The 27701-nt window shown below is 39.3% G+C and overlaps 2 protein-coding genes across 4 annotated transcripts in view; one reads left to right on the top strand and one right to left on the bottom strand.

The window, feature by feature from the left end:
- The window catches only part of NKAIN2 (sodium/potassium transporting ATPase interacting 2), a 522191-nt gene extending 516463 nt beyond the window's left edge, over window positions 1-5728 (bottom strand). For all 3 annotated transcript variants that reach the window (XR_008430002.1, XM_053938514.1, XM_053938513.1), the window contains exon 1: window positions 5650-5728. Coding sequence is in view for 2 of the 3 variants with exons in the window: in XM_053938514.1 (XP_053794489.1) it covers window positions 5650-5703 (54 nt within the window). In the remaining variant the exon portion in view is untranslated. The remainder of the gene's footprint in view (window positions 1-5649) is intronic.
- Window positions 5729-15615: 9887 nt separating this feature from the next.
- TRDN (triadin) overlaps window positions 15616-27701 on the top strand; it is a 268183-nt gene continuing 256097 nt past the window's right edge. The window contains 1 exon segment of the mRNA XM_053937519.1: window positions 15616-15837. Within this exon segment, the coding sequence (XP_053793494.1) occupies window positions 15616-15837 (222 nt within the window).

Consider the following 27701-nt stretch of genomic DNA (forward strand, 5'->3'; position numbering starts at 1 on the left):
CATTGCTGTATGCTTTCTCATGACAAGAGATGTTAGCTCTCTGAATTCATAATCAAGTTTCTGGTTTGTCTTCCAGCAACACCTCAAAATCTACTCCTTAGTGTTATACAATAGCTCTCAAACACACATCTCCTGAAAGTCTGCTATTCACAGACTGTTTCCTTTTCATTGCTAGTAGGACCACAGGTTTTTGGATACAATGAAACTTTCGCTTTCCTATCAAAATTGAAACAAAGCAACTTTAAAGGAGGAAAAGAAAGCAGGACATTAAAGAAGAGACAGATACAACTTGTTGACATAGTCACAATTTCAAAAGTAGCACTTAAGCGTTACCCAAAACTGAAACCAATTCTTTCTAGTCTTTGCAGATTGATAAAACTACAGATCCACAGGCTAAGTGCAATAACATCACTTCCCATTCCATGTGAAAAGCCCACGTTTTTCATTTCCCTTTTGCTAGCAGAAAATGTAGGAACATGTACATGTCATCAGAATTTTCCACTGCAGACACTTCTCTCCTAAAGCTTCTATAGAAAACCATTGGCAGCAGTGACAATGAAACACAATCAAAACATACATGCAAAAAGAAAAAAAAAAACTCTTCCTCAAACCCAGCAATTAAAAGCAAAGTCCCAAAATTTCACTACTGCTTCACTTTAACAAAAATGAAAAAAAAAAAAAAAAAAAAAAAAAAAGACATTCTACGTTCGCTAGTTATGTAGTCTGGTGTACTATGGCAAAGTACCCTGACACTATGCATGGTGTAAGACCCTATATTAACAAAAATATGTACTTTATTGCATAATACGTCAGGATAGCTAATTCTAAAGAATATCCACTGTGATTGCCTTTGCTTTGCTCTCAGTGGGAGCTGAGCTCTAATCCGGCAAACTTCACTCTTGGAAAGTTCTGAGAATTAAACTCAAAACTGTTAAAACATGAGGTTTTCTCCAAGTAAGGATATTCATTATATTAAACTGTATTAAAAAATGTAGCTTTGTGATATAGACTAGAGCCTGTCATGATCACCATTCCTGAAGTGTTTGAATGAGCATAAGAATGTTTGCTATTCATATTTTAAAAAGGCAAACCTAAACTTTACAAGACTAAACTTTACCAAGACTAAGGCAGACTTTTACCTCAAGTATCATGCTCTGTTCTCTTCAGTTACATGCGCCAATTTTTAATAATGCAAGGGAGAATTGGAAGAGTACAAGGAACTCTTCAGTCTTATATTAAATGTGCAATATTGATTATGGACATCTCTTGTGACACCTCTTGTCATGGAAGAAATATAGTAGATACTTCTTTCCATACTACTTTGTATGTAATTCATTTCCTATGTTCCACCACTCTACTTGCTGCAGTTCAAATATTTATCTCCATGTCCAACAGGCAATTAAGTATGTGTTTATGGACACCAGTCTCATAGTTAAGTATAGAAATTTCCTCAGCTGAAACAGTTTTTGAAACAAAGTATTTTAATTTTCTCCTAATTAACATTATTCATTTGTGGAAAAGCACAGAACAAGGACAATACAAACCATTTGCATTTTGATCATTTTTTTCATTAGCTCAAAAGAGTTGGCCTCTTAGCAAACCAACCAAATCTGGGTATCTTTTTCGTTCTGCTTGGCCAGCACGACAGATTTGGACAGTGGCTTCAGCCAGACCTGTAACAGTATACTGAGTTCAGAAAGAGTCACCATGAGCTTGTGTCTCAGTGTGCTCATAGCCCCAACTGTGAAGTGTCAGCAAGTGGAAGGAGAGATTCTATAAGCATCATGGTGTTTGTGAAAGATACAAGTTTACAGAGATTCAGATAATGTATGTACATTATGATACTTACTTCTTTAGAGCAACAGGTCGAGTACCTCACAATCACTAACGGACCCTTTGCAAATATATATGGCTTCTTTACAAATTTTGTATGGCTTTTGATACTTAGTTGGAGTATCTGAACAGCAATATAGTTTACTTAAAAAAATAGGAAGAAAAGAAAAACAGGCAGAATGGGCAAATTTTACAGAAATATTTAGATAAATGAGTTCAGCAAATTCAGATGGAAACTGAGAGAAGGGAGTGTAAAAGCTGAATTATCTGTTATTTAATTTGCCTTGGGAGTATAGCATCTTTGTCTGATGGTGAGAAACAATAAGGCAATGATTACTAGGGACTTAAAGTTTCCTTATGAAATACTGTCCTTCCTCATCACTGCACTTGGAGGGGAGACCTTCTAAGTTGAAAACATGCTGCGCTTTTTCTTGTTTTGTCATGCTCCAAGTTTTCCCAAGCAGCAACAATGGGAAAGAAGAAAGTTTCAAACTGGTTTCTGTGGGGCTCTTGAAAACTTCCAGAAAGCAAAATAATCTTGACAGTTTCACCTTTGCTGCTCTTGCTATTAAAAAGACTAGGCAACAAGACATTAGTGCTACTGATGCAAGTTATTACTAGAAAAGGAAACACCCAAAAATAAAGAGGTTTAAAGGACAAAATGAAATAGCAGAGAAGACTTTTACTGGAACCAGTATAGTTACCATACAACAATAACCACCAGAGCCCCTGTGCTGAGGGTTCTCTTCAGAAGGGAAGTGAGCAAAAGAGACCAAAAGTGGTATCTTTATATATATATATATGGAGAGAGAGAGATAACTAATTTTGTATACAGAAGGCAATGCCTTGCTCCTAACATGAGCAAAATTAGCTTTTACTTGCTGCTAATTTTTCTCATTGGCTACAAATGCAGAGGAAAATGAGCTGTCAAAGGTTGTTTTCCATAGTACAAACGAGAGCACAAACAGTCAGGTATATGTATGTTAATAAGCAGAGAGCAATGATCAGTATGCCCTTGAGAGCAGAAACATTCCTGGAGGTTTCTGATAATCTGATGGTATACAGTATGTTGCCTTAACTATGAACACTTATAATGCATTTATGAAAATAATTCTGGGTCTCTCAAGCTATTGCAGCTCTACTCCTGCACCAGTATTTGAAACAACCCCTTTTTTTACCCATTTGTGACATCTACATCATTTATGTATGTACAATATGCAACAGCCTCTCTAATGAACTGCAGTATTCCACAATACAGTTTATTGTGCAGTGCCTACAAAGACCAATTAGATCAGCACACTGTAGGTTTGTAGAGATGGAAGAAGATATTTACATTAAAAAAAAGAAAGAAACTTTTCTTCTTAGCAAGTTTTTTCCCCAAAAACAAAAGTATATTTTCTACTCAAATATGACCATTTTAAAACTCTATCCCATGTACCAGTAATACATAGTCTTCACACTTCAAGTTTTACACTTCTTTTTAAAGTATAGTTATCAGTGTGGAAATGCTTCCCACACCCATCTCCTCAGGCCAGAGGAGACTAACTACTAGATCCTTTATTTTTGACTTGCATCTCCATTAACGTGGCTGATAATTTCAGGATGAATCTTGACAGCATTTGCTCCTTTAAGTAGTCTTTACCTAAAACAGTACTGACAACCAACTAATCACCCATGGGCCTACTGAGGAGAATTAAATCTCCTTGACTTAAAACTCATAACCTATTCCCATCTGATGGTATGTGGCACATAAAGGAATATGACACGTGATTTTAATAAAATGTGTTTTTTCCATTCCATCTCCTTTTCCCATTTATATGATTACTCCTGCTTTTAACCTATCTAAATGTCATGACACAGGCCAAGTGTGATTCAGAAGTTTTCATTGCTGTTAGCACATCCTTTTCTTGCTCAATAAAAATTTTCAAGCTGTCTTTCAGTTTATGATTCTCTAAAAATTTCCTTAAGCTACTCCAGAAAAGAGTATTTATTTTTAAAAAATATGTTTATTTGACACTCTAGGTTACAATCACTTGTAGGAAGCTTCATGTAGAAAGTAATGCTACAGCTCTGCATCAGCTTACCTGCTCGTTCACCTGCTGATACATTCCTACAGGGAATTTCTGTTGATGTTTTCATGAGTTCTGCATGGTTTTTTGTCACCATGAGTTAGCAAATATGCTTTCCTTCACAGACTTTCAAAAAAAAAAAAAAAAACAACTTAACATCCTAGCACATTCTATAGTCATCATGACCTCCTGGTTGTTAAATGCATTAAAAAAAAAAAAAAAAAAAAAAGAACAACAACTCTGTAAGAGGCACAATTTAAACCATTTTTGCCCCCTTTGGTGGAAAATAAAATTACGCTTCTGAAACCTAAATGGATCTGAAGAACTTCAGTCATTAATTTTATGTTTCCAAATTGCTGGAAAAGGCTACATTCCTATCATTCCACTCAAGATTCACTCTATTACTACAATTCAAGATGCCTTCTTAGACAATATACATGAATAAATCATGTCTGATAAGATACATCCAGTTACAAAGAATTAAATAACTTAGGTAGGGAACAGCAAATACAAATAAAACGTTTTCCAGAATACAAAATACAAAATTATTAAGGATTGATGACAACTGATGAAAAGATCACAGACATTTTGAATTTCTGCCTGCTAACACATCTTTCTTTCTTACGTACTGTTTTACTGATTTGGTTCCTGAAATCTATTCTTTTTCTTGTTTTGTAGTTCTCTTAGTACCTGCCTCGAGGAAAGAAATTGGCAACAATGCTGGTTGCTATTGACACTGACTTACACTTTCTCAGCAAAACTATTCACTAAGAGGTAGAGGGATGGAGTACCATGAAATATTTCATTTTTGCCATAAGGTTAACTGCTTAACAAAGGTGCTTCCAGCACCTGTTCTGCCAGCACATGAACATTCAATACAATGAGAATAAGAAATGGGGCATATTCCATTGATAAGTTTTTATCTGTATGTCATTGCATCCAAATCTATAGGAATTCTTACATCATATATCTGATTCCACAACAATGAAATAACCCATTCTATACATTACAGAAAGGGATATGAGTTCCGTAACTTTAACCCCAGTCTCTTTCAAAGTGCCACAATACAATTGCACAGCCTAACCATCTTGCTAAGCAGATCTATTTTTAGGCAGCTTCTTTGTTATTGTATCTCAGTGCCTACTTTTTAAACTCAATATAGTTTCACTGGTAGCTGAGCTTACAAGTGCTGCCACATGTCTCTTTCAAAGGTAAATATAAATATATGGCTGAGTTCTGTAGCAACATAATGATACAGTGTTAAAATACACTGGGCAACAAGTCTGAAAGAAAAAAAAAAAAAAATACACATCTGCAGAACAGCTCAGGCGTGACAACTTCACACAGACACACACCTGTATGGCAAACTGTTTGCAAGCTGCGCATCACCCCTGACACGCGTCTCTGCCTTACACGGGGCCAGTCAAAGGAAACCAGGTACCAACTTGACTCAAAGCTCGGGAGAACTGCCCGAGTTTATTAACTCCGTCGTGCGCCCACCGCAGCCTCCCCGGCAGAGTCCCCACCAAACTACCTGTAACACAGCCCCTATTTCCCACCCTGCCGCCTCGCTCGCATCCCGACCCCGGCCCCCCCGGCCCCTCCTCGCCCAAAGCGCGGGCGCTGCCTTCCCACCCTGCCCCTCCCCGAGCCCCCACTCCGGGCAGCGGGGGAGCCGCCCCGCCGCCCCCTCCTCTCCCGCCTTCCTTCCCCCCCTCCTCCGCGGGCCGCCCCCGCCGCCACTCACCAGCTGCGCGCCGCACACGGCCACCAGCGTGCACCGGCCGCTGCAATAGCCCATGGCTCCCGGCACCCCGCGCCGCCGTCCCGCGCCGCGCCCACTCAGGCGGCGGGAGAGCACCGCCCGGCCGCCGCCCGGCTCCCGCCTGCCGCCGGCGCTCCCCAGCCCGGGACCCGCATGGGGGCGCGCCCGCCGCCCGCCCGCCCTCAGCCGCGGCCGCAGCGCCCGCCGCCTCGGCGGTCGCGGGCAGCGGGGCCGGCCGCCCCCGCGGAGGGCGGCAGCGCCGGGGGGAGGGCGGCGGCAGGTGCCTGCAGGAGCAGCCGCGCTCTGCCGCGCAGCCCCAGAGGCATCTGGGCTTCAAAGTTTGCCCCCTCAACTCCGCTCGCAAACCATCCGGGCTCGCAGCCGTCTGCGGCGGGGGGAGGCGGGGGGAGGAGGGGAGAAGGGAGGGAGGGAGGGACGGACGGACGGGGAGGCGAGGCAGGCGGCGGCGCTAAGCTCGGTTCACGCTCGCGGAGCGGCTTCCCTACTGCCCACGGCATAGCTGCTCCCCCGCCCGCCTTCCTCCTCCTCCTCCTCCCGGTAGGGCTCAGGCAGCCCCAGCTGTGGGAACCCCTCTCCTGGGGGCTCCCCCGCGGGAGGGCGCGGAGAGACGGCGCAGCGTCGGGGGGCGCCTCTGCTTTATCTGCGCGGGCGCGGCGACTGCGGCTGCAGCTTCCTGGGCGCCTTTGTCTCGGCGGGACACCTCCGCGCCCACCCCGCGCGGAGCTCATCCGGACCGCGCGGCGCCCGCCGCAGCCCCGCCGCCGCACAGGCACAGGCACAGCCCCTCCGGCAGGGTGCGGCGGCGGGGCACGGCCCGGCCCGCGGTCACGGCAGGGCAGCAGAGCGGGGCCCGGCCGCGGGCGCGGAGCGGAGCCGGCGCGGCCACAGCTCCGCGGCGGCACGTGCTGCTGCCGCCTGGCGGGCAGCGGGCGGCGGTGCAGGGGAAGCCGCCCCAGCCGCGCTTCCTCCGCTGCAGCCGGCACCGGGGAGAGCTCCCCGGGACCGCCGGGGACACGCCGGCCCCCACCTGCCCGCAGCACCGGGGTCACTCCCACCCTGAGCAGAGCTCACGGGCGGAGGTAGATCAAAAGAGTCTGACCTAGAACGCTGGGAGAGGTCCGAGACAGAGGATATGGGCTAGAGGGTGAGGGCAGGAAAAGAAGGACAAGACTGGTCCTATTTAAAAAAAAAAAATATATATATAAATTGGTGTCAGGGAACTGGTTCTACCCACAATTACGATGAGGAGCGTTTGCACTTAGTGACTTGGTGCGGCCTTCCTCTGTTGTTAAAAGCATTCAGACTACATCAAGATGGTGGGAAATTATGTGTCAAGATCTGGTGTGTCAATCAGCCTCCAAAGGTTGTTAATTGCTGTGTCATCCCCAACCACCTTGATTGATATTGCATTTGGACCAGGTCACTCTTACTGAGCTGCTCATTAAACAAAAGTAGTTTTATCCAAGATGTCAACAATTATGAACTTGAGGAACACCACTGGGTTTCCTGAGCTCATGTGGATATCTGTTTGCAGCGGAAATATCCTGTAAAACTGGAAGGTCTCTGGGAGCTTAGAACCCCATGTAGCTTGCTCTCACTTTATAAGCAAGTTTGTGAAAATAATTGGCAAACTGTCAAATGAGTGGTTATGACTCCTAAAATTCTTGTAATGATCACTCCACAGGGAAGCAAAACACGCACAAAAGTGTCAGTGTTTGTCCTCTGCTCCGTAAGTACATTATTCTGATTGTCAGCCTCTATGCTGTCAGACACAGTGTGGACCAGTCAAATCACTGGGCATGAGGAATACCAAACACAGTGGACATATTCAGGATTAAGGAGGCAACTACTAGGGATAGCCATAGCTGAGAACAAATAAAGCTGTGTAACAACTGAGGCTTAGAAAGCAGAGATGTCCAACAAGTGGCAGAGAATAGTTCAGGTAGCTCTGAACTCACACAGTCTTTCTTGACTTCTTCAGCGTATCATGCTTACACTTACCGGATCACAGAATGGGTAGAGTTGGAACAGACTACAGTGGGTCATCTGGTCCAACTTCCCTGCTCAAACAGGGTCATCCTATAGCACATGGCAGTGGCAAGAACAGTGTATCTCATTATCTGAGATTGGGAGCTGGGAAGCTAACAGAAAGGGCAATTTGTACTCATTTGGACTCTTGTGAGGAAGCAAACACTTTTCTGTCTGTGCCCATAACTGATCTGGTTGTTCATTACAGTGGGAGGTTTCCTAAGGAAAACATGGGCAGTAGTGGAAGAGTCCAAAATTACAGTCTCCATGGACTCTAACAGTTTCCCAAAGCTCCCTGATCTTTTGTCTTCTCAACACCTTCTCCTATACCTTTGCATTGTAGTAAGAATCTCAACTTGTTTGCCTTCTCCTAAGTACCTTTAAAGTAAATGTGTCTATTTCTGTGCTGTTATCCACTTCCCCCTTGTCTGTGGCTTATCTGTCCACACAAACTTCCTTTCTCCATGTCACTTTTATCTGTTTAATCTCTTTTATCAAGAGGACTCGAAGTGAACCACAGGATTGAGCTCTCGTTGGGTCAAATGCTCAGGTCAAGGCCTTTTTGAGTCCAGTCTGAGCTTGTTCTTGGGGCCCTGCAGCTTCAGCATGCAGCACAATCAGCTGTGTACACACAGCAATGCTTTTTTTTTTCATTCCTACTTAGACTTAACAAAAGGCCTCTTATGTGTGCTCAGTGAGTAATTTTCAATCGTTCATAACTTTGTCATAACAAAACCAATTTTCTTCGAAGGCAGGCTGTGCAGTGCTCTTCACTGAAGGTTATTCCATGCAAAACATTAACTTGTAGGTTACAGTGCTTTCACCAGTTGATTTGTAATCATAAAGAGGTAAACCCCCCCCCCCCAAAAAAAAAAAAACAAAAAAAAACCAAAAAAAAAAAACCACCAAACCAAACAAAAAAAAAGCCAGATAAAAATAGGTTTCCCTGTTTCCCTTCAGTCTTTTCAATCAAGTGGAATTTTATTCCTATTTCTATAACTAATTTCCAGGAGGAGGTCAGTTCCAAAGTCTGTGACTTTCACTAATGACTGGAAACAGGCGGTTACAGATTCATTTTACACTTCCAGTTATAGGAGCTCATTGCTAGTGCCTGTACACCCAGGATGTCTGCTCTTTGGAGACGAGAAGGGAACACCCTTTTTAGCAGCATAATGGTGAAACCTGTGTCCCCTAGAGTGCCTTCCCTGTGATTTGACAGGAGTTACTAACTGGTTTGAAGCCTAATCCTAGCCTGCTCCTTCCCTGAGCCTGGGGGAGCACCTGGGCAAAAGGAAAGCCCAAGGAGGGCTGCAGCTGCCAGCCTGCTGCATCAAACCAGCAGCCACAGAGGAGAACAAGGACTTGGGAGAACAAGCCACAGGCCAAACAGACCGGCAGGAAGGGCCACTAGTGGCTTATGGACCGTAGCTTCTGTATCCCTTTACTTTAATAAAACTTTCAGGTGAAATCCGTTAAGCCAGGACAGTGTGGGTTCAGCAGCGCGTCATCCCAAGCGTTCCAGCCATGTAGGAGCTTGCTGCTGCCAGCGCCACCTCCCCAGGCTGTCCCAGGTCCCAGTAAATCAGTATGGGCTCCTACCTACTGCATCCATTCTCATATAAACCAGTCTGAAAATGCTTTGTAATTGATAATGTTGTCATCAATAGTAAAGGGAAAATATTGTTTCAATTTAACCAACACCTTGTTAACAGACACACCTTGCTGTGTGACGTGCATGTTGACTTTCCGAGGAAAGAATCAATTAGGGGAGAAATAATAAGTGATTAAAACATAATACAAAATTATTGCAGGCTTAAGCACACTGCAATAAAAATTCTATTCAAACCTCTAAGACTGTAGCAGTATTAAACGATTCTTTTGAACATCATCTCTACCATGAAGATTGAATGTCAGGTACTTTTTTTTACCTCCTGCAGGATTTCAAGACTTGATTGCCCAAATGACAGTTTACTTATTTTACTGTCACATACTTTTGTGAAATGCCATAACAAGTTGATTACAGGTTTCACATTTTGCATAGTGACAAAATCATCTGTCATATAATAGTCTGATGCCTGAAAAACCATTTAACTAAGAAGCAGTTGCTACTGAAAATAATGATATTTGAAACATTAAGTGGGTTTAAATGTGTACATTTTCTAAGTAAGTCTTTGTTTTAACTGAATGAGAAGAGCAGTGTTATCCCTTTCAGGCATGAATTTAAGACTTGTAAAAGTCACCAGACAACAACTAGCTAGAGGGTGAGATAAATTAGGTGGGGCATCATTTAATGAATGACATGAAAAATAGAAATTGAAAGCCTAGTGATACATCATAGCTTCTACAAAGATGAAAAAGTCCCTGGCTCCTATTTCCAAAACCTGTTATTCCTACCAACCTGTGCTGGAGATCTGAGGCCATGTCATGCACTCTGGCTACTGGGAATAGAAACAGTCTCCCTTTCCCTTATGGAGAGAAATATAGGGTCTCTGGAACTGGTGTGAAGAAAAGAATAAGATTTTACTTTCTTATTCAACAATATCCATACCTTAGATGAGATGTAAGTAATAACAGTAATAAGGATAATCCATTCATTTAATGTATTCAGTTTCTTGACTGATTCTAAGTGACTAGATTTTGGAAATAATGTGATGTGTCATTTACTTAGCAATACTACCCAGTAAGGGAATTTTCTGGGCATTTTATTTCTGGTAATGAGTGGATGAAGTAATGGTAGTAGCAATCTCCCTTCTCATGTGCAGGCAAAGGGCAAGCCAGTTTTCAAAATGAGAAGGGAATAGGATGGGAAAGCTCAGCAAGCTGTTAGATGAAGAAGAGAATGATGTGTCCCTGGCACTCTGTCATATACTGACTTCATAGGCAATGCAGCCATCACATACCTGCCATTATGAATACTGGTGGAAAATCATAGTGAATTATATATGAGGATGAAGGCCGAACCTATCTGGAAGGGTGCTGAACCCAGGTGCTCAGCACAGTGGGATGCAGCACAGGGTAAGACCAGAGATTAGCAGAATAGCGTCCAAGGGTGTCTGACCTTCCTGGACCACCAGCTGCAGCACACCACAAGTGGCAAAACCCTGTTCTGGGGCCACAGATCAATGGCAGCCAAGTGCTGTCACTGCATCCTTGCTGCTGAGTTTGTTTTCCACCCAGGCTGGAGAGACATTGAGGATGCAATAGCTTTGGCATTTTTCATACTGTTCCACCTTCTGTGGGACAATGGGAAAAAATAGGAATCGGAGGGGAGGAGGAATTCCTTGCCATGTTTTCTTGCTTCACAAAGGATCATGGTTAACAAAATTGTCGACCTGAAGGCTTATCATTGCCTCTGTGGACACAGTTTGTACAATGTTTTTCTTAACTAACACTGTAATTTTCTGTGCACTTATTAGTCTTTCTGGGGAAAAAAATAGTCTAATAATGCTATCACTGCTTTATTTTTAGTCAATGTTTTCTCACTTGTGGACATTAAAGCATTGTATAGTTAATTTAATATTATTGATCCTACATTTCAGTAGATCTGCATACAGAAATTTGAAACACTTCATATGTTAGGTACTTTGGACATCCACACAGTAGATTTTTCTTATCTGTCTCCTATAAACTTGTGTAACCTTTAGCAAGTCGATTAAACATTCTGCTTCTTATATACCTCATCTGGAAAATAAATGTGTTCTCATTTTGCCTAGGGCAAGGTAACACAAGGGAGAAGTCATTTTCATGGCATTGGAATTTCTTCTAACATTTAAAATTGGCCAATGAGGAGGTCAGATTATTCTTTGTGACCATTGTTGTTTTGTTTTTTTTTGTTTTTTTGTTTTTTTGGTGGTTTTTTTTTGGGGGGTTTTTTTTTGGGTTTTTTTTTGTTTTGTTTTGTTTTGTTTTTGGTTTTTTTTTCTTTGGTTGGTTCCTTTATTCCATGAAATCATGGATACATATCCATTAAAATTATATTTTTAAGCATTCTGCTATAAATATTATTGAAAGTTGTTTTTTTCCTTAAGTCACTGTCAAATCTAATTTTCATTTATCAAGCTTGTATTTAATGTAATCTATTTAACAAATTATTTTAACATATTTTAATTCTGAAATAAACAGGTTCTGTTTTCAGCAAATATTTTGATTGCCAGTGAAACTAAAATCCTGACGTTTGACAAACAGAAGGATGCTTTCTTCTGTGACAGAAGTGCGACTATGGTCTTTGAAATGGAGAAAAATGGAGAGAGGGGTAAAATTATGGCTTGTATTCAACGAGGAGATTTGACGAGCGAATAGAAGAAGTAGAATGAACCGTCGTACTGACAATCTCCAAAGCTCTGAGCAGTTGGAAGAGCTCTAGTAGCGTCCAGCTGCAGCCGAGCCTTGATATTCTTTGTAAACTGAAGCCCGTCAAGAGAGGGCACTACGTTCATGCACAGACACGGCGCCCGTCGCCGGCCGCTCTTGCGGATAGCTGTGGATGCGCAGATTCCCAGCCCGCAGCGCTCCCACCTGCCCTGCCCTGCCCTGCCCTGCCCTGCCCTGCCCTGCCCTGCCTTCTCTGCCCTGCCTTCTCTGCCCTGTCCTGCCCGGCTCTGCCCTGCCCTGCCCTGCCTTCTCTGCCCTGTCCTGCCCTGCCGGCACCGCCCCGCTCAGGCCGCCGAGGGACGGAGGAAAGCGGCGTGGATACCACGGTACCGGAGGCAGCCGTGCCTAACGTGGTCTCTCTTTGCCCCGCAGGGAATCAATGGGCTTCATGAAGAGTGAGCTGCAAGAAGGAAAAGGCATGCAGCAGGTCTAATGATCTCTTCTGGACTCCGATCTTGGAAAACCCTATTGTTTTCCTGAGATCATAGGTGGCCTTGTAACTCACATGACACATCAGAGAGAGAGTAACCCGAGTTATGTTTGTTTATAACGTTTTAATGGCTTTCTAGGTGAAATGGAGTCCCTTTGTTTACCCAGACTGGCCTTCTGCAACAGGTGATAGGAATTCCTTGGGCTGATTTCTGATTGAACTAAATTTGGGAAATACTGTTCCAGATATTATTTAGAATTTTCTAAAAACAAGAACTACATAAAGCATTCTGTAATAAATCCTGAAGATACAGTAGAAGAAATAATATCCAAAAATTACATTTTATCTCTAGTCTAAACCTTATTTTTAAAGAACTGCTTCTTGCTCAACTTCTAACAGTAACACTAAAAGGTTCCCTTTAGAAATCAAAAAGGTTCTTTTCTTCTCTCTCTAAGCTTGTCTTGACTGTTGCCATTTTAATATATAATCTCCTTTCTGATAAGATAAGGACCTTGGTCTCCCCGTGCATTATACTACCAGCTAGATTTTTCAGTCCTGCAATCATCTGCACTGATTTTTTTTTTTTTTATCCTCCCTAGCAGTTCAATATTTTCTAGAAATTCAGGTTGTGGAAGTGAACACAGTATGTTATTAAGGAATGCAGCATTTTCAAATGCAAAAAGCCTCAGATTTGCTTTCATCATCCTCATGAAATGTCCTGTTCATCTTGTTCATCTCCTGTGCCCTCTAGAGCTCCTTCTCAGTTCTGTTTCCTGAGATAGGCTTCTCCATGGATTCCCTCTGAATTGCTATGCCTTTTCCTGGCTATAGGACTTTGTGTTCTTCCCTGCTCAGATAAATGTTTCTTTATGTTCAGCTTGCCAAGTTACCCAAGTTACATAAAACAACCAGTCCTCTTCCCCATATGCCACTGAAGCTATCTTTTTATCTTCAAACTCTATTGATAGCAATTTGCTTTGTTTTTCCTTTTATGTTGAAATATTTAAAATGATAGCTAGGTACAAGGTGCTATTGACTTGTTCAGAAGTTGTTTTCCATTTAAATTTCTAATTTGAGATGTATCATTAGCTAGATTTTTTGCTAATTTAATATGCTCTATTTTGAATTTCCATCCTTCTAGTTTTCCTCGTTAAATGGTCATCAATATGAGCTGAAAAAATCAAAAGTTTTTGAACCAATATGGTTACCATCATCATCCAAACTTGTAATCTCATCAGTAAAAGCCGTCAAGTTAATTTGATAAGGTCTGTTGTCCATACACTCATGTTGATCAGCATTAATTATTATTGATGATCAGCCTTAATAATCCACCTTTAATTCTTTATTGAGTCTTATATCAGCTGTTATATCATTGGAGTCTTATATCAATTTTCCTCCAATCAGTGTTAGACTGACAAGTCTTCTCATTTGCCCCATGTGGCACAACATTAGCTTTCCTCCTTTTCACTGGGGTTTTTCTGGTGCTCCAGAATTCTTATTGAGAATCAACGTTAATGGTTCAGAGAAATTTCTTTACCTGATTTTTCTAAAACTTTTCAATGAAAATTACCTGGATCTTTTTATTTGGAAATGTGTGCTGTTATTAACTGCCTTTTAATTCTCTGGAGTGACCACTGGAATAGAAAATACTTCAGCCTTACCTTATGATAAAATTTCTACTTTCTCCCCTCCTTAACAGAGAATGGGGCTATGCACGGAGCACACATGATTTGTCTGCATTATTATTCTTTATTTTGTATTTCCCATCTGCTAGTGCAGAACCAATATTTTTCTTCTCTTTTATTTGCTTTTAATATCCTTTTTAAAAAACCCAAATAGTCTCTCTTCTTATTGACCTTAGCAACCATGGCAAGTCTTACTGCCTTTTCAATTTTGTAATTGATTAATTTTGTTTTACTTGAATCTGGTGAGGTCCATTATTAAATGATTGTGTATTCTTTTACTTTTGTTTTCTTTATCTATTTTCTCTGGTTCCTACTTCTATGTAGGCTCATTATGTTGTGATACTATTTCCCTCCCCTTCCATTTAATATGGTCCTTAATTGCCATCAATTCATTGAAATCAACCCATTAAAAGCAATACAGGATCACTGCTGACTCGGTTTTGTTTTCTGTGCAAAAATCAAATCTAAGAATTTGTACTAATACAATCATGATTTTTACCTAGTAACATGTTAGAAATTTTTACCTATAACTTTGAATTCTAGAAGAATATTAACAATTAGCATCATAATTTCTTCAGCATATGTCACTCAGGCTGAGGTTCCTGTGATTACACGGCCATTTAGCTCTCCTTCACTATAGACAGGTGCTCACCTGAGCCTGGGGTGTCCTACTATGATATGGTAACTTGCAGCCAATCCCAGCTGGTACTTTGTACTTTGCCAGTTAAATATTCACCCCAAACTTCCAATATTTGTCACTTCTACACTGTCAGCACTTAGTAAGAGCCATTTTTGACATGAAGTGTCTTTTTGCACTCTTTCTCCCCTTTTTCTTTCCTAAATAGATTACAGCCAGTGATTTCAGTATTCCAGTCATGCAGATCACCCAATCAAGTTTCAGTAATGCCAACTAGGAAAAATTCATGCTCATAAATGAGCCATTCCAGCTCTTGTTTACTGAAAAGGCTCCTAGCCTTGCAATATAGGCAATTAAAGTTTTTTTTATTTCTCGTATCCTTTGGATTTTTGATTAATTTTGTTCTAAGTTTCTTCATTTTTTGCTACATTTGATGTTTCTCTTCCCCTCATCCCTTCATCATTCCCTCTTGTTATTAGTTTGTTCTTCTCAGACAACACTTGCAAAAGGGCTCTGGTGCCTTGCTACTTGGTAAAATGTGCAGTGGAAGTTCCCAATGCAATGTATGTCAAGAGGAAAAAAGTGAATTTACAACAGCAAGTGCAGAGTGCTGTCAAAGATAGGCAGTATGAATTTTTCCAGAATCTGTCATCTTCTTTAACCATGATTGACATCACTCACAAGTCTTAGGATTTAATTTCCCATTATATTTAGTAGTATGCTAGTAGTAAGATCAGTGGAAGGAATTCCTGTTTTTACCCTCTCAATCCCCCACGATGGAGCGCCTTCCCAGAGACATTGTACAACTCTGCATGGAACCAGGCCGTAAATCAGAGCTGAGAAGAAATTCAGGTTTCCAAAAGCCCTCCCCTGTGCAGGCTGGGTGGATAGGGAAGTGTGCTGGAGAGCCAGACAGCAATCTTGCAAGTGAGACTGGGGCCCTTGATAGTCCTTGCCCCAGCCCTGGTGTGGCAGGGTTGGCTGCTGAAAGTTCCCTGGTCAGAGGCACAGAGGCAGGAGAAATACCTTTACTTCTACACACTTCCCTTCTGTACTGGGGGAAAGCAGGGGTGGCCATCTGAATTTTCAGGTCCTTCTGGCTCTTAGGCAGAAATCCTCAGCATTGTTAATGGGGAAGACATAAGCAAAGAGGTCTCTCTTATGGTGCTCCTCTCCTGTGCCTGGAAAGCAAATAGCACAAGAGGAGCTTCCAGCTCTGTGGTTAACCTAATTCACAAAGAGTCAGGAAAGGGCTTTCTTTAATGGATCAAGTTTTGCTGACTGGGTTAAAATGTTTATCAAATAGCAATGTCACAATTTGTGTCTCAGCATTTGGATAACAGCAAACCAATTTCTATTTACTTAAAGATGATCCTTTCTATTTATTTTTCATGAATGGTGATTTTCTTTAACTATATAGCTGATACAGAGATTTGAGATAGATTTAATATGTGGAGATGATAGCAAGATGTTATTGTGCTGAAGATGTTCCAACATGTATCTACATGTTGGAAAATTATATTAACCTTTCAGACCATATATAATGTATATAATAAGACCAGGTAATGTATATTAGTTCTGTTATAATAATAACTGCCAAACAGTTTCAGCTTAGTTTGGGGTTTTGTTTTTTGGTTTTTTTTTGTTTGTTTGTTTGGTTTTTTTTTGTTTTGTTGTTTGTTTTTTTTTTTTTTTTTTTGGTGGGGTTGGTTTTGTTTTCTGTTTGTTTTGTTTTGTTGGTTTTTTTTCAGATTTATTTTCTTTTTCTGCTGAAGTGAAATAAAAGAAGTTTAGGTCAAACACTTCCTTGGGACAAGAATTAGATCTTTTGATGGAAGAAGATATAACAAACTTATCATCATATTATATCATAAAAACTGTGAAATAAACTTCTTCCCTGCTGTCACCCAACTTCACAGACCTGTGAAGCTAGTTTATGCCTCAGGTGTAAGTATAATTTTTTTTTTCAGTAACAGGCTCCTGAAGTGTCCAACATCTGATTATTTAGAAGTAATATTATCTGATTATTTTTAGAAATTTAGGGTTTATTTTGTTCTCTCTCACACATTTCATTATCTTCTCCTTCTTTAAATCTTTATTTAAAATTAATCTCTGATATGTTTTTTCCAACAGGAAATATAGGTTTCACATACTACTGAGACACCTGTAAGCTCAACAAGCAACCAGATGAACAGTGTAGCCTGAAACTACCAATTCCAATTCTTTTTGTAAAATGCTTTGTTTTTTTCCTAAGCTGTGCTTTAAATATAAATGGAATTCTTCAGGACAGAGATTGGGCCTTTAACCGTATCATAAAATGTTTAATACATTTGGGCATTTAAGAAATGACATTAAATAGGCTAGGCCATTAAAAACTGTGTTCTTTATGCTCCTATTTTGTGCATCCTGTTAAGATTTATTGCAGAGTTTTTCAGTTGCTCTTAAATTCACTGAGTATTTCAAAGGTATTTAATTTCATTTTTTTTTTAGCCGTGGCAGATGTCAGCTCTCTCAGTTTTCTTCCAATTAATGCTCTTACCAATTTTTCATGTTCTGCCTTGAGGTTAGATTTGAATGAGAAGGATTTGTCAATTCCTACTGCCACCAAATCTGGGGTTTTATTGTTGTTGTTCCTATGCTTTTCTGTATGTTTTGTAACTTTTTATTTAAGATTTGTTGTTGCTCCCTTCTCCATGTGTCTTTTACTGATGGTCCAGGGTGTTTCTTTATCTCTGGGCAAACCCTTCCTGCTTGAGAGACCTATTTTATTTGCTATGTGGATGCAAAACACTCATCTCTATTTTTGCATTTAGGAAAATACGTGTATTGTTTCTTCTTTGTCATTGAAGTTCATGTGGTACATTTCAGTTTATGCCCTCACCTAACAATACATATGCTCCTCCCATGTGTTTCCCATCCATCCCTCCAGCCAGATACTGGGTATTACTATCCCATGCACCTATTCTAGAAGCACACAGAGGTAGACTAAATTTGACTTGATGACTTTTGAGAAAATGCTAATTTTGCTACCTTTTTTTCTATAGTTGTGGAAATAAAGCAAAAGCATTCTTGTTTTTACTGACCCCCAAGAAACAGAGCAGTAGATGATAGTGAATACCACAGTGAATAAGAGGGTAAATAATGTAAAAGACTTTATTTCTGAGGGCAAGAGTTCAGTACCATTTCTACCATTATATTCAGTAAAAGGCCAAAATAAATCTCCCCTTCAGTTTATTTCTCAGGATTATTTTGCCTAAGAAGGTTTAACCAGCCTGGAGTAATCTTTCAATACATGTTAGGAAGATTTCACGTAAATAAATCATCCAGAGTAAAACTGTAGTCTCCAATTACATTGTATTCCTGTTCCTCTTCTTTCTTTCTTCGTCACTTTTCCTTTGGTTGTTTTACTCCCTGATACTCTTGAATGTGTTCTTTGCTCACATATTGACTCACTTTCTCTTTGGTCTCACCGCCTCTAGGTCTTGCTTCTGCCACTGAGCTTTCTTTGCTTCACGGAAGTTCTTTCTTCACTTGCTAAAATCCCTTCCATACCCCAAAGTTTCTTAAGAACTCCAAGCTTCATTTGCAGATAATTCCAGCAGGAAACTCTCAAATTGATCTTTTCTGCTAGTCCTGGGGCTTTCTTTCCCACTTATTTGTTTTTCTTGATTTTCAGAACATTAGTCAGAGTAGTCTGGTTATTGCTCGAACAGCACTGGGGGGGAAAAATTACATAAGCTGCACATTCAACATCTGTCTACAGGCTAAAAGAGAGGAAGACTCAGAGATACTGGATATTCTTCCCACTTCTGCTGTCTGTTGATTATATCAATTTGATCAAAATATACTGGAAACAATTGAGAAATGAAGATACTTCAGTCATGCAGGTTTTGACATTGCCAGAGGTCCCTATTACGAGTGAATCTTCAACTTGATTCTATATGTAGCTTTCTTTTTTAATTGTCTAAGATTGAAATGGGAAATGAAACCTAAGTGAAAAAAACCCAAATGTCAGAAGTGAATACCCAAGCTGTAAACCTTCATTTTTCTTCTTACAGTAAGCAACTTCTCCTGTAAATATGCAGCATAATAAAGTTATAACATAAGAATAAACAATCTTGTTCCCCATGCCCTCTGCAAACTATATTACTAAAGCGATTTTCATTTCATCAAACAAGATTCTAGGAGTGGATAGAGCTGACTGGGATAATGCAAATCATCACAAATAAAGGAATATGATCAGTGTTACTATTTTTTTTAACACCAGCCTGTATGAGTTGAATTTATTTTCCCCCACATTTGTCCGCTTTATCTCTTCTTGATACATTTATTTTGGATGATTCATTCAAGGTGATCTTTTTAGAGCACACATATGGCAGTCACCATCTCAGTCAGCATTGTGGGACAGTTTTAAGAACTGCTCCCCACCAGAGGCACAGTCAGCCTGTAAGACCATAGGCTTTTCTTCCCTCCCTCATATCTCTGCACATCCACCCAGCACACCATGCAATCGGCTTATGGATACATCAATTGCACAGCAATAATCTGCTCCCCTGTGGGCTGTGGCTTTTGCAAAGGAGTAAGGCCTTCTTTTTTACATTTTACAGATGTGTGGAGCTCACCCTTAGAACCCTTTTCAGTCATAATTATTCTTTTCATGCGGGCCCACGCAATTTCTAACAACATTGCAGCCAACTGAAACTTCTGATTAAGAGTTTTGCCTTCATGTGCTGGGAAGCAGAAAGTAGCTCTGCACTGGTGAGCTCAGTTTCTGGGCTAACCCATCTGCAGCTGCACAGAGATAGCAGCTAGCATCTGGTTTTCCTTGGTTCACGGGCTTTTTTATTAGATCAGATGAGCAACCAGCAGAGGGGAAAAGTGCCTTCTTGGTTGTATAGGCTAACATTTGCTGTTAGCCTGTTCCACATATGGATTCTAGGGCTGCAGAGAGAAATGAGTATAAAACTGGGTCTCAGAGAAGCTGTCTTTTGGAGCTATTCAAGGGAGGTCCAGACTTGAAAGGGTGTACCTCACCTGTACTGAAGATCCTAATCCTGCCTGTGATAATAGCCTGTGTATGAATAGCCTGTGTATGATTCTTTTTTTCCTTCTTGTTCATGCAAATGGAGTAAATAGATACAGGTGAGAGAACAGAAACACAGAACAGTCAAGCTGTAAATATTAGAAATCTACCTGGATTTCTTCAGTTGGCAGAGCTGAGATTCATAGACATTTGAGATCGACTGCATCCATTTTCCTATATTCAGCTGGTATACCTTAAATCTGGGTGGTCAACAGAGCATAAATATGTTGTGCATGTGCATTCTGACAGCACATGTATCAGAAGAAAATCTCGCTAAAAAGCACACAAAACAATTTTCACAAAAACAATTTTTCTTATATCACAGCTAGTCATCTGTCAGAAAGATGCCAGAAAGAGTGTTAAAAATACTGTAAATATTCAGCTCAAAGTGTGTTTACATTTGCAATATGTTCTTTTATGTGAAAGAACATAGACAGAATGAAAGGAGAATCCTCCCCTTGGTAATGACTATTTTAATGTCTGCTCAAAGCTTTGTAAATAATGCAGCACTATAAAATTTAGTCATAAGAAGTAATCATTATCTCTCAATGAAAGAGAATAATTTTTCCATTTGACCTGACATATAAATGTCTATAAACATTATATTTATCTTTAAGAGTGTTCCCTCTATTCATATGGTAATACAGGCAATGTGAAGATTTCTAACATCTCAGAAAATTACCCCACAGTACACCCAGTTGCCTGTATTTTCCAAAAACTGCAGTCTTGAACAGCGATTTTTATGCTTCCAACAGATTGGGTCAAAGAACATACAGGCACTGGAATCTTCTTTTGATTGCTTCTAAACTTCCTTCATCAGTGGCTGCTAAGAGATATATTAAAGAAACATGCTCCTGTTCAAATAGGCCAAAACCTCTTTTCACAAGATTCTCAGATGTTTCCTTGAGTCATGATGGGAAAATTTTGAAGGATTACATTATATCTTAATAGAGAACTTTTAAGTATGGCTTATTAATTGGAAAAAAAAAAAGAAGCAGGTGATTATTAAGCAATTTTATGTTACACTGTCTTGAGAGAGAGCTGGTACATGATGACTGATACATTGCCAAGGGATTTTATTTTCTTGTTTATATGTAGTGTGCTGCTGTTATATGGTCACGAGACGTGATACATGCTCTGTGTTCCAAACTGGGAAGTATTTTCATTGTATTTGTTGGCATAATGAATAAAAGTGCATTTTGTGTGATACATTGCTTATAGTTAGATAAGATTAAAAGATTTAATGTAGGAAAGGAAAACAGTAGCAAACAGCATGGTACAATACACAACAGCAATGTAACAAAGGATGCATCTGGATCTTCCAAGTTTTTAAATCTCAGGTCAGTCATGAAGTACATATTTAAAAGCTTTAAGGTTTCCATTTGCAGAAAGAAATGAAAGACGAGGTATGAGTCATGAATGCTGCATTATGACTCAGGCTTGGAGTACTGATTTGTAGAAAGAAAAGCCCAAGCATAGATGCTTCAGGTCATCCTGATGAGACAAGAGAAGACCATGTGCCACCTCTTCTCCAAACTTTTCTTCTCCCCACACTTCCACACATGTTCCAGTTTCTCTGCAAAAGAAATGAGTGCACTTTCCAGATGGGCTCTCTGATGCATTCCAAGCAATACCAACCAGCATGCTGCAGGCCTCAGGGCTCCACATGCTGTGCTGCAGAAGACAGCAGAGAAGCACCCCAGAGAAGTCACTAGGTCATGCCTGCGTATTTATGAGTGCTTTAGGGAGTTGCAAGTTGAGGTGAGACAGCACACTGAAAAGTCTTGCTTCACTCTTATTATCTGAAGATTTCACAGGTCTGTTCTGTGTAAATGTTGGTAACCAGAGGGAACAACCTGGGGTGATAATCAAGATTTTTCCTTTTCAATGCCATACCTCCAGAACAGAGCACTGATAGCCTCAAAAAAGAGCCTCAATAAAATGTCTGAAAGAGGCAGTTTCTGTACAGACTACAAAATACAGTTATGAGCAGCAGTTTCTTAGATCTTTCATACAAATAAAAAATCAACAGGAAATACTACAAAGATTTGCTAATAGCCATTTCCTCAGTCTTCAGTTGGTATATGAAAATGGAAACAAGCAATCAAAAAATGTCCTTCTGCAATTTGTCTTTTATGAATTTCATTTAGGAAGGCATAATTGGTCATTGATGTCTTATAAAGTGTGAGCCAATGAGGAAAATGTGATTTCATGTCTCTTGTATATAGTCTGGCTAAATAAACTTTTTCACCTCTGTTAATCACATAATTTTGTATTTTGCTTGTAGCTGCTAAGTCTTTTGAGACTAATCTGGAGAAGCAGCTATGTACTGCTCTGTTGTCAAGGAAACTCTCGTAATCACCAGTTAAACCACAGTAGTAAAAGGTTTCTCATGTTCATGGTAAAAATGGGACATCCTGCAGAGATATGGGAGAAAGGGGAAACCAGTTGTAGCAAACCACTGAAAAGAGTCCTTACCTGGGAGAGAAGACACTTCCAGCTTCTGGTTCCTGTTCCAAATAATTTTGGTGTATTTTATCATAGTATTATTAAATATAGTCTTGGAAGCAAAGAAGTCTCTAAATCTCCAACTCTATCCTGAGAACTGTGCTGGATTTCAACTAGAATTTTATATAAGGGACAACAAACCCTACCTAAATAATGTGAAAATATCTTGAGTATAATCACAGTTGTGTTTTATTTTTTCTTAATGGTTATGATATAATTACTTTTAAAACAAAAGAAAGAGATATAAAATTATATGATGATTTTATAAAAGTCATATAACCATGAAATGAAAAGGTTACCTATGCACAGCTAAGATTACTGAGATGGCTCTTACTGAATCAGTGATAAATCTTTTTGGTTTTCTTTCTAAAATAAAATCTTAGAATAAGGGGAATAAATGGCATATTCATGATCTAGGAGACAGTGCACTGCATTTTGAAGGGGAACAAATATTTGCTTGACTTATGTAAAGAGCATTCATTAACATGGGACATAATTACTCCTCTTCCGGTTACTTCAAATGACTAATTCCAGAAATCTCTATACTAGGATTATATTGAAAAAAAATTAAGGCAGGTCTGAGAAGAATCTTTTAAAGTTTTTTAGCAGCTTTGGATAAAAGTCACCAAGAAAAGTGACAGATCAAATGCAGTATGCATTTGACACCTAGATCATTCATCAGCACTGAAAAATCTGACCAGTATAAATGCCCAATTTAATTCAGAATTCTGTTTTTTCTCCCCAAAATTGTAAAATAATCTAAATCTGGAACCTAATCCAGTGTGTGCACACAGATGCCAATCTTTCAACAGATAGCAGCCTAGAACTCCAAGATGAAATTGAGTCTAATATTCTAGTTGTGGTTATCACTGAGTTTCATGGATGAGAACTTTACCTCCTCACTTGTGTATACTCTTATTTTGTAAAGGAAGATCCAAATGAAATCTGAGAGTCACTTGGATATGTAGGAGTAAAATATCTGATGCTTGAAAGAAACAACTCTTCAGAGAAAATTCAGAGGAATAAGATCAGATTTTCAGTTCTTTTTCCAGATGTAACTACACTGAGCAATGGTGTCATTATTAAAATTGAAGTAATTCTAGAAATCATCTGAAAAATCATCATGCAGTATCTCTGTAGTCAACAGAGATCTGGTAATAACAATGAAGGGAAGCTATAGATGCATTTACTTTCTCAACTAAACTCTGTGTTGACTACACAGATTTGTTTTCTTTGACAATAAAGCCAGTTTGTTTAAAACAACAGTTTCATATATGGACATTTACATTGTGGGCAATTAAAGTTTGGGTCCAGGAAAGATGCCTGAATTTGGGAAAACAACATTTCTGAGTTAGGGTTATGTATATGGAATAAAGATGGCAACCTTTTTCATGTTCTCTTCTTTAAACTAGGAAAACAAAATGTCTGGAGAAAAAGCACAGGGAAATTATCACAAATATAAATGCCTTTCAGTCTGTAGGGCATCAATGGAACTAATATGGGAGCTTGGATGTTTTCCTTTCAGGTCAATTGGCTGCAATCTGGCCTCATTCAGCTTCTCCCTGTGTGCTGAGATCAGATATTTTCTCTGTGAATAGGCTCAGATCAGTCTTGTTGCATTCCAGTATGCAGTGATAACTCTGACAAGGGAGCCTTTGCATTACACTGTTGGTGCACTAGGGGTGATGAGTTCAGTAAAAAAACACCTAAACAATGGACTTGGCAATACATTTCCGTAGATGTATTGCCAAGTCTTGTGGTATACATGCTCCTATAATATAGCCCAGAAAAAAGAGAAAAGAGTAGCCAAATTGTAAAAACCCTATGGGGATTCTGAATCCAAAATCTGGAGAAATTGATTTTAAGCTGGAACAGATGACTAAATAAGTTATGCCATAGTGGCCCATTAGAGTATAACAATATGTTGCCTTTTAGATAACTTTCATTTTGCTAATTTGAAAATTGCAACCATATGAAAGCTTTCAGAGTGACAGCACATTTGTTTGTAGTCTGGTATTTGAATATGCCAAATATTGGTTCTATTAAGCTATTGTAAATCTAAACATCTACATCAGACACATTTTCTTTCTGCATGAACACAAAGGCATAATGTACCATGTTTTGCTGATATCTGCATGATTAACTACATTTGTTTTCTATTTACTACAGAAAGCTATGCTCTGGAAAATCTACTTCAAACATTCAAGCTTTCACACAGGGACATATCTCCCTGTATAATGACCAAAGAGCAGTAGAGGTCAGTAATTAGAAATCTCTAAGGATACCAATTTTTACAGCCTCATTAGCAGGGTCTTAGTTAGTTGTCACCCAGGTTAGCCTGACTTGTTAAACTCGTACAGAATGCACTGAGGGGCAGCTGATGTGTTCTCAAAATGTCACATCTTGTGTCCAGGCTCCATTTTATGATACTTCTGTTTGAAAAGGTTGGTCTAAGTAAAAGACAAGTGGTTTTCTGACCCCTTTTATATCTCTTAGTAGGGTCTGTGGATTTGCCCCTATTTCATGAGGAAAAGAGTATTATTTTATAACATTTCATATAAGAATATACTTTTTACAAATGCAATTTCTCATATATATATATATATATATATTTATACATTCTTTTCTTTATCTTTCCAAGTTCCTGTTTTTATCTTTATATGTGGGATGTATGTATATATACAGCTGAGTAAAGAGAAATGTATATATATTAGAAAGCTGAGATATGGTGTTCTTTATTGTATACAATTGCACAGTACTAGGTTATTTTCTCACAAAAGTGCTTCATTTCCATAGCTGTCCTCATGCTAATATAAATAAATTGCTTGCTATTTCCAGCCTAATTAGTGAATGTATGTCTGCCTTGAGCAAGGAGGGCTGAACAAGTTGACCTCCAGAAACATCTCCCAATCTAAGTTATTCTGTGACCTTATTTATTAAAAAAGAAAAAAAAAATGTGTGCACACACACATTTCACAAGTAAAAAATTATTTCAAAAATGCCTTGATGATAAGTAATTGTCTATTTAGATGTCTCCAGAATCTTGGTAAAATGGAGATTAAAAGACTAAACTAAAGAAAAGATACATATGAGTTGTGGATATGGTAGTGATAGGTGATCAGACAGGGGGTGCCTTTGTGGCTCTTAAACTTGGATTCCATGGTATGGAAGAAGAAACTTCTGTACAGAGAGTAAGCTCTTCAAAAATCTACATAACAGTTGGAACACACAGTTTTACTTCATATTAATATTATACACAAGCTTAATTATGATTATAATGGTATTATTATTGTTATTATTACTATTACCTCCTGATAGACTTCTGAATGACTTCGCATTCTGATTTGTGTATGTCAGCAGTGATCTTTACATCTCTGTGGATGGATGGCGAATTTGGAAGGCAAAATATATAATACATATGTTTAAATTTATGGATTCATATAAAGGAGTTATGGGTGAAACAGACTTTGTTAATTTTTCTCTTATAAATGTAAACTTGAACAACTAAAACTATGAAATATCAAAAGATTTTCTAAAGAATACTACCAAATTGATCTTATAAGTCACAAGCTATCGAGATACATTTTTAAAAGCTACATTTGAGATCGCACGGTTGTGGTGAAAGGATTTTTTTGCTTGCTGCTTCTAAATAATGTTTGAACCTCACTGGACAGAAATTTTCCCAATGTATTTTCTGACTGTGTGTCAGCTGCCCCTAAAATAGACTGGTCCATACATTCCTTTAAACCTTTAACCAGCAGTAGTAAAACTACCTGTGAGATGAAAGAGCTGTGCTACTTTAGACGGTAAAATAGCTCAGACTATTACCAGCATATGACTCACACAAAACTATGTTACCCTCTGTCCTCCTCACTGACTTGCCAGACACCCTAACGGAGTGGGTTATAAAGGCAAGGGAGAGAAGTTCTCAGTGAAAGACCAGGTGGAGAATAAATTAAATCTCACTTGAAATAAATGAATATAAGAGCCCTCCACCTGTCCCATCATCATCTGCTGGATGACACATTGGACACTTACATTCAGTGATGAAAATAGTCCCCTGGGTAGCTGAATTTTTAGGTGGAGTAGTAGTTGGTGCAATAATACGTATTTCTAGTAAAAAAATACTTTTTCATGGGGAACCCAGTGATGTGTTCCCAATATCTTGAGGGGATTTCACTCAAAAATATGCTCCTAACACTATGATAAATTATTTCAGTAAGGGTTTTGATTACTGAGTAAAGGCAAGGTAGCAGAAGGTATCTTCATTTCCTTGCTTAGGCAGAAATACTTTATTAGAAAAAAAAAAGCAAAAGAAAGAAGGGACTCACTAGATGTTTTTCTCATAAACAACTAAGAAACATTAAATTGAATTTTTTGTCATATGACTTGTTCCTGAAAATATCTCTTGTATATTTATCTTTTACAACAATTGACAGATGGTATGGTTCAAAAGGTTGGATTCATTAAGACAATTTTTAGTACAATGTATCAAGATCCCTTCAGTCATAAGAGCCAAAAAAAGTATTCATTTGTCCCATGGTAGGGATCTGAGTCTAGGGAGTGAAACAGGTTCCTTTCTTCCTACCTCATGGCACTATCATAGCATTAAGTAATTATATGTATTATGCTCTGCAAGTGAAAACACCCAGCTGTTGCTTCCTTGTCAATCAGATATTTCAGTGGGTAATTATCTGACTCCTCTTTAAGACCTAGTTGAACTGCCATTGTGTGAATCCTGCTAACAAATTTTGAGGTAAAACTTTACTTGTCCTTTCAGATCACAGAAGGGCCCCTAGCTATGGGGAATGTTATTTGCAGCCATGCACACTCATACCCATTCTCACCGCAGAACAACCATCTGCTGCACATGCTGCTGCTACTGGTCAGTCACCAATTATTCAGAGAGATTTTCAAAATTTAGTTGATTTCTGAGGCTGGATGAACTCTTTCACTCCTGCAGCTAGTTCTTTTAGCCTTCCTTTATGGTCATGAATTAAGTGAGTTAAGCAGCAAATTGTAGTCATATACTTACTGAGAGTTATTGTTATTTTATAGCTTAATTAGTATAGTTAATTATATTTTGTAATTATACCATGTTTTGTTTCTATAAACATGGAGGTCATATTATGTGTAGTCAGATCAGCTGTAGAGTTTAAGCTAATGATTATTTAATTATGAGAACATTTTTTTTCTTGTTTTAAGGCTACATACTGACAATAGAAACTGGGGATAATGTCCTGTATTGACACACTTTTCCCGCCAGGAAGG

This window comes from Vidua chalybeata, chromosome 3, assembly GCF_026979565.1.
Source record: "Vidua chalybeata isolate OUT-0048 chromosome 3, bVidCha1 merged haplotype, whole genome shotgun sequence".
In the NCBI taxonomy this organism is placed as follows: domain Eukaryota; kingdom Metazoa; phylum Chordata; class Aves; order Passeriformes; family Viduidae; genus Vidua; species Vidua chalybeata.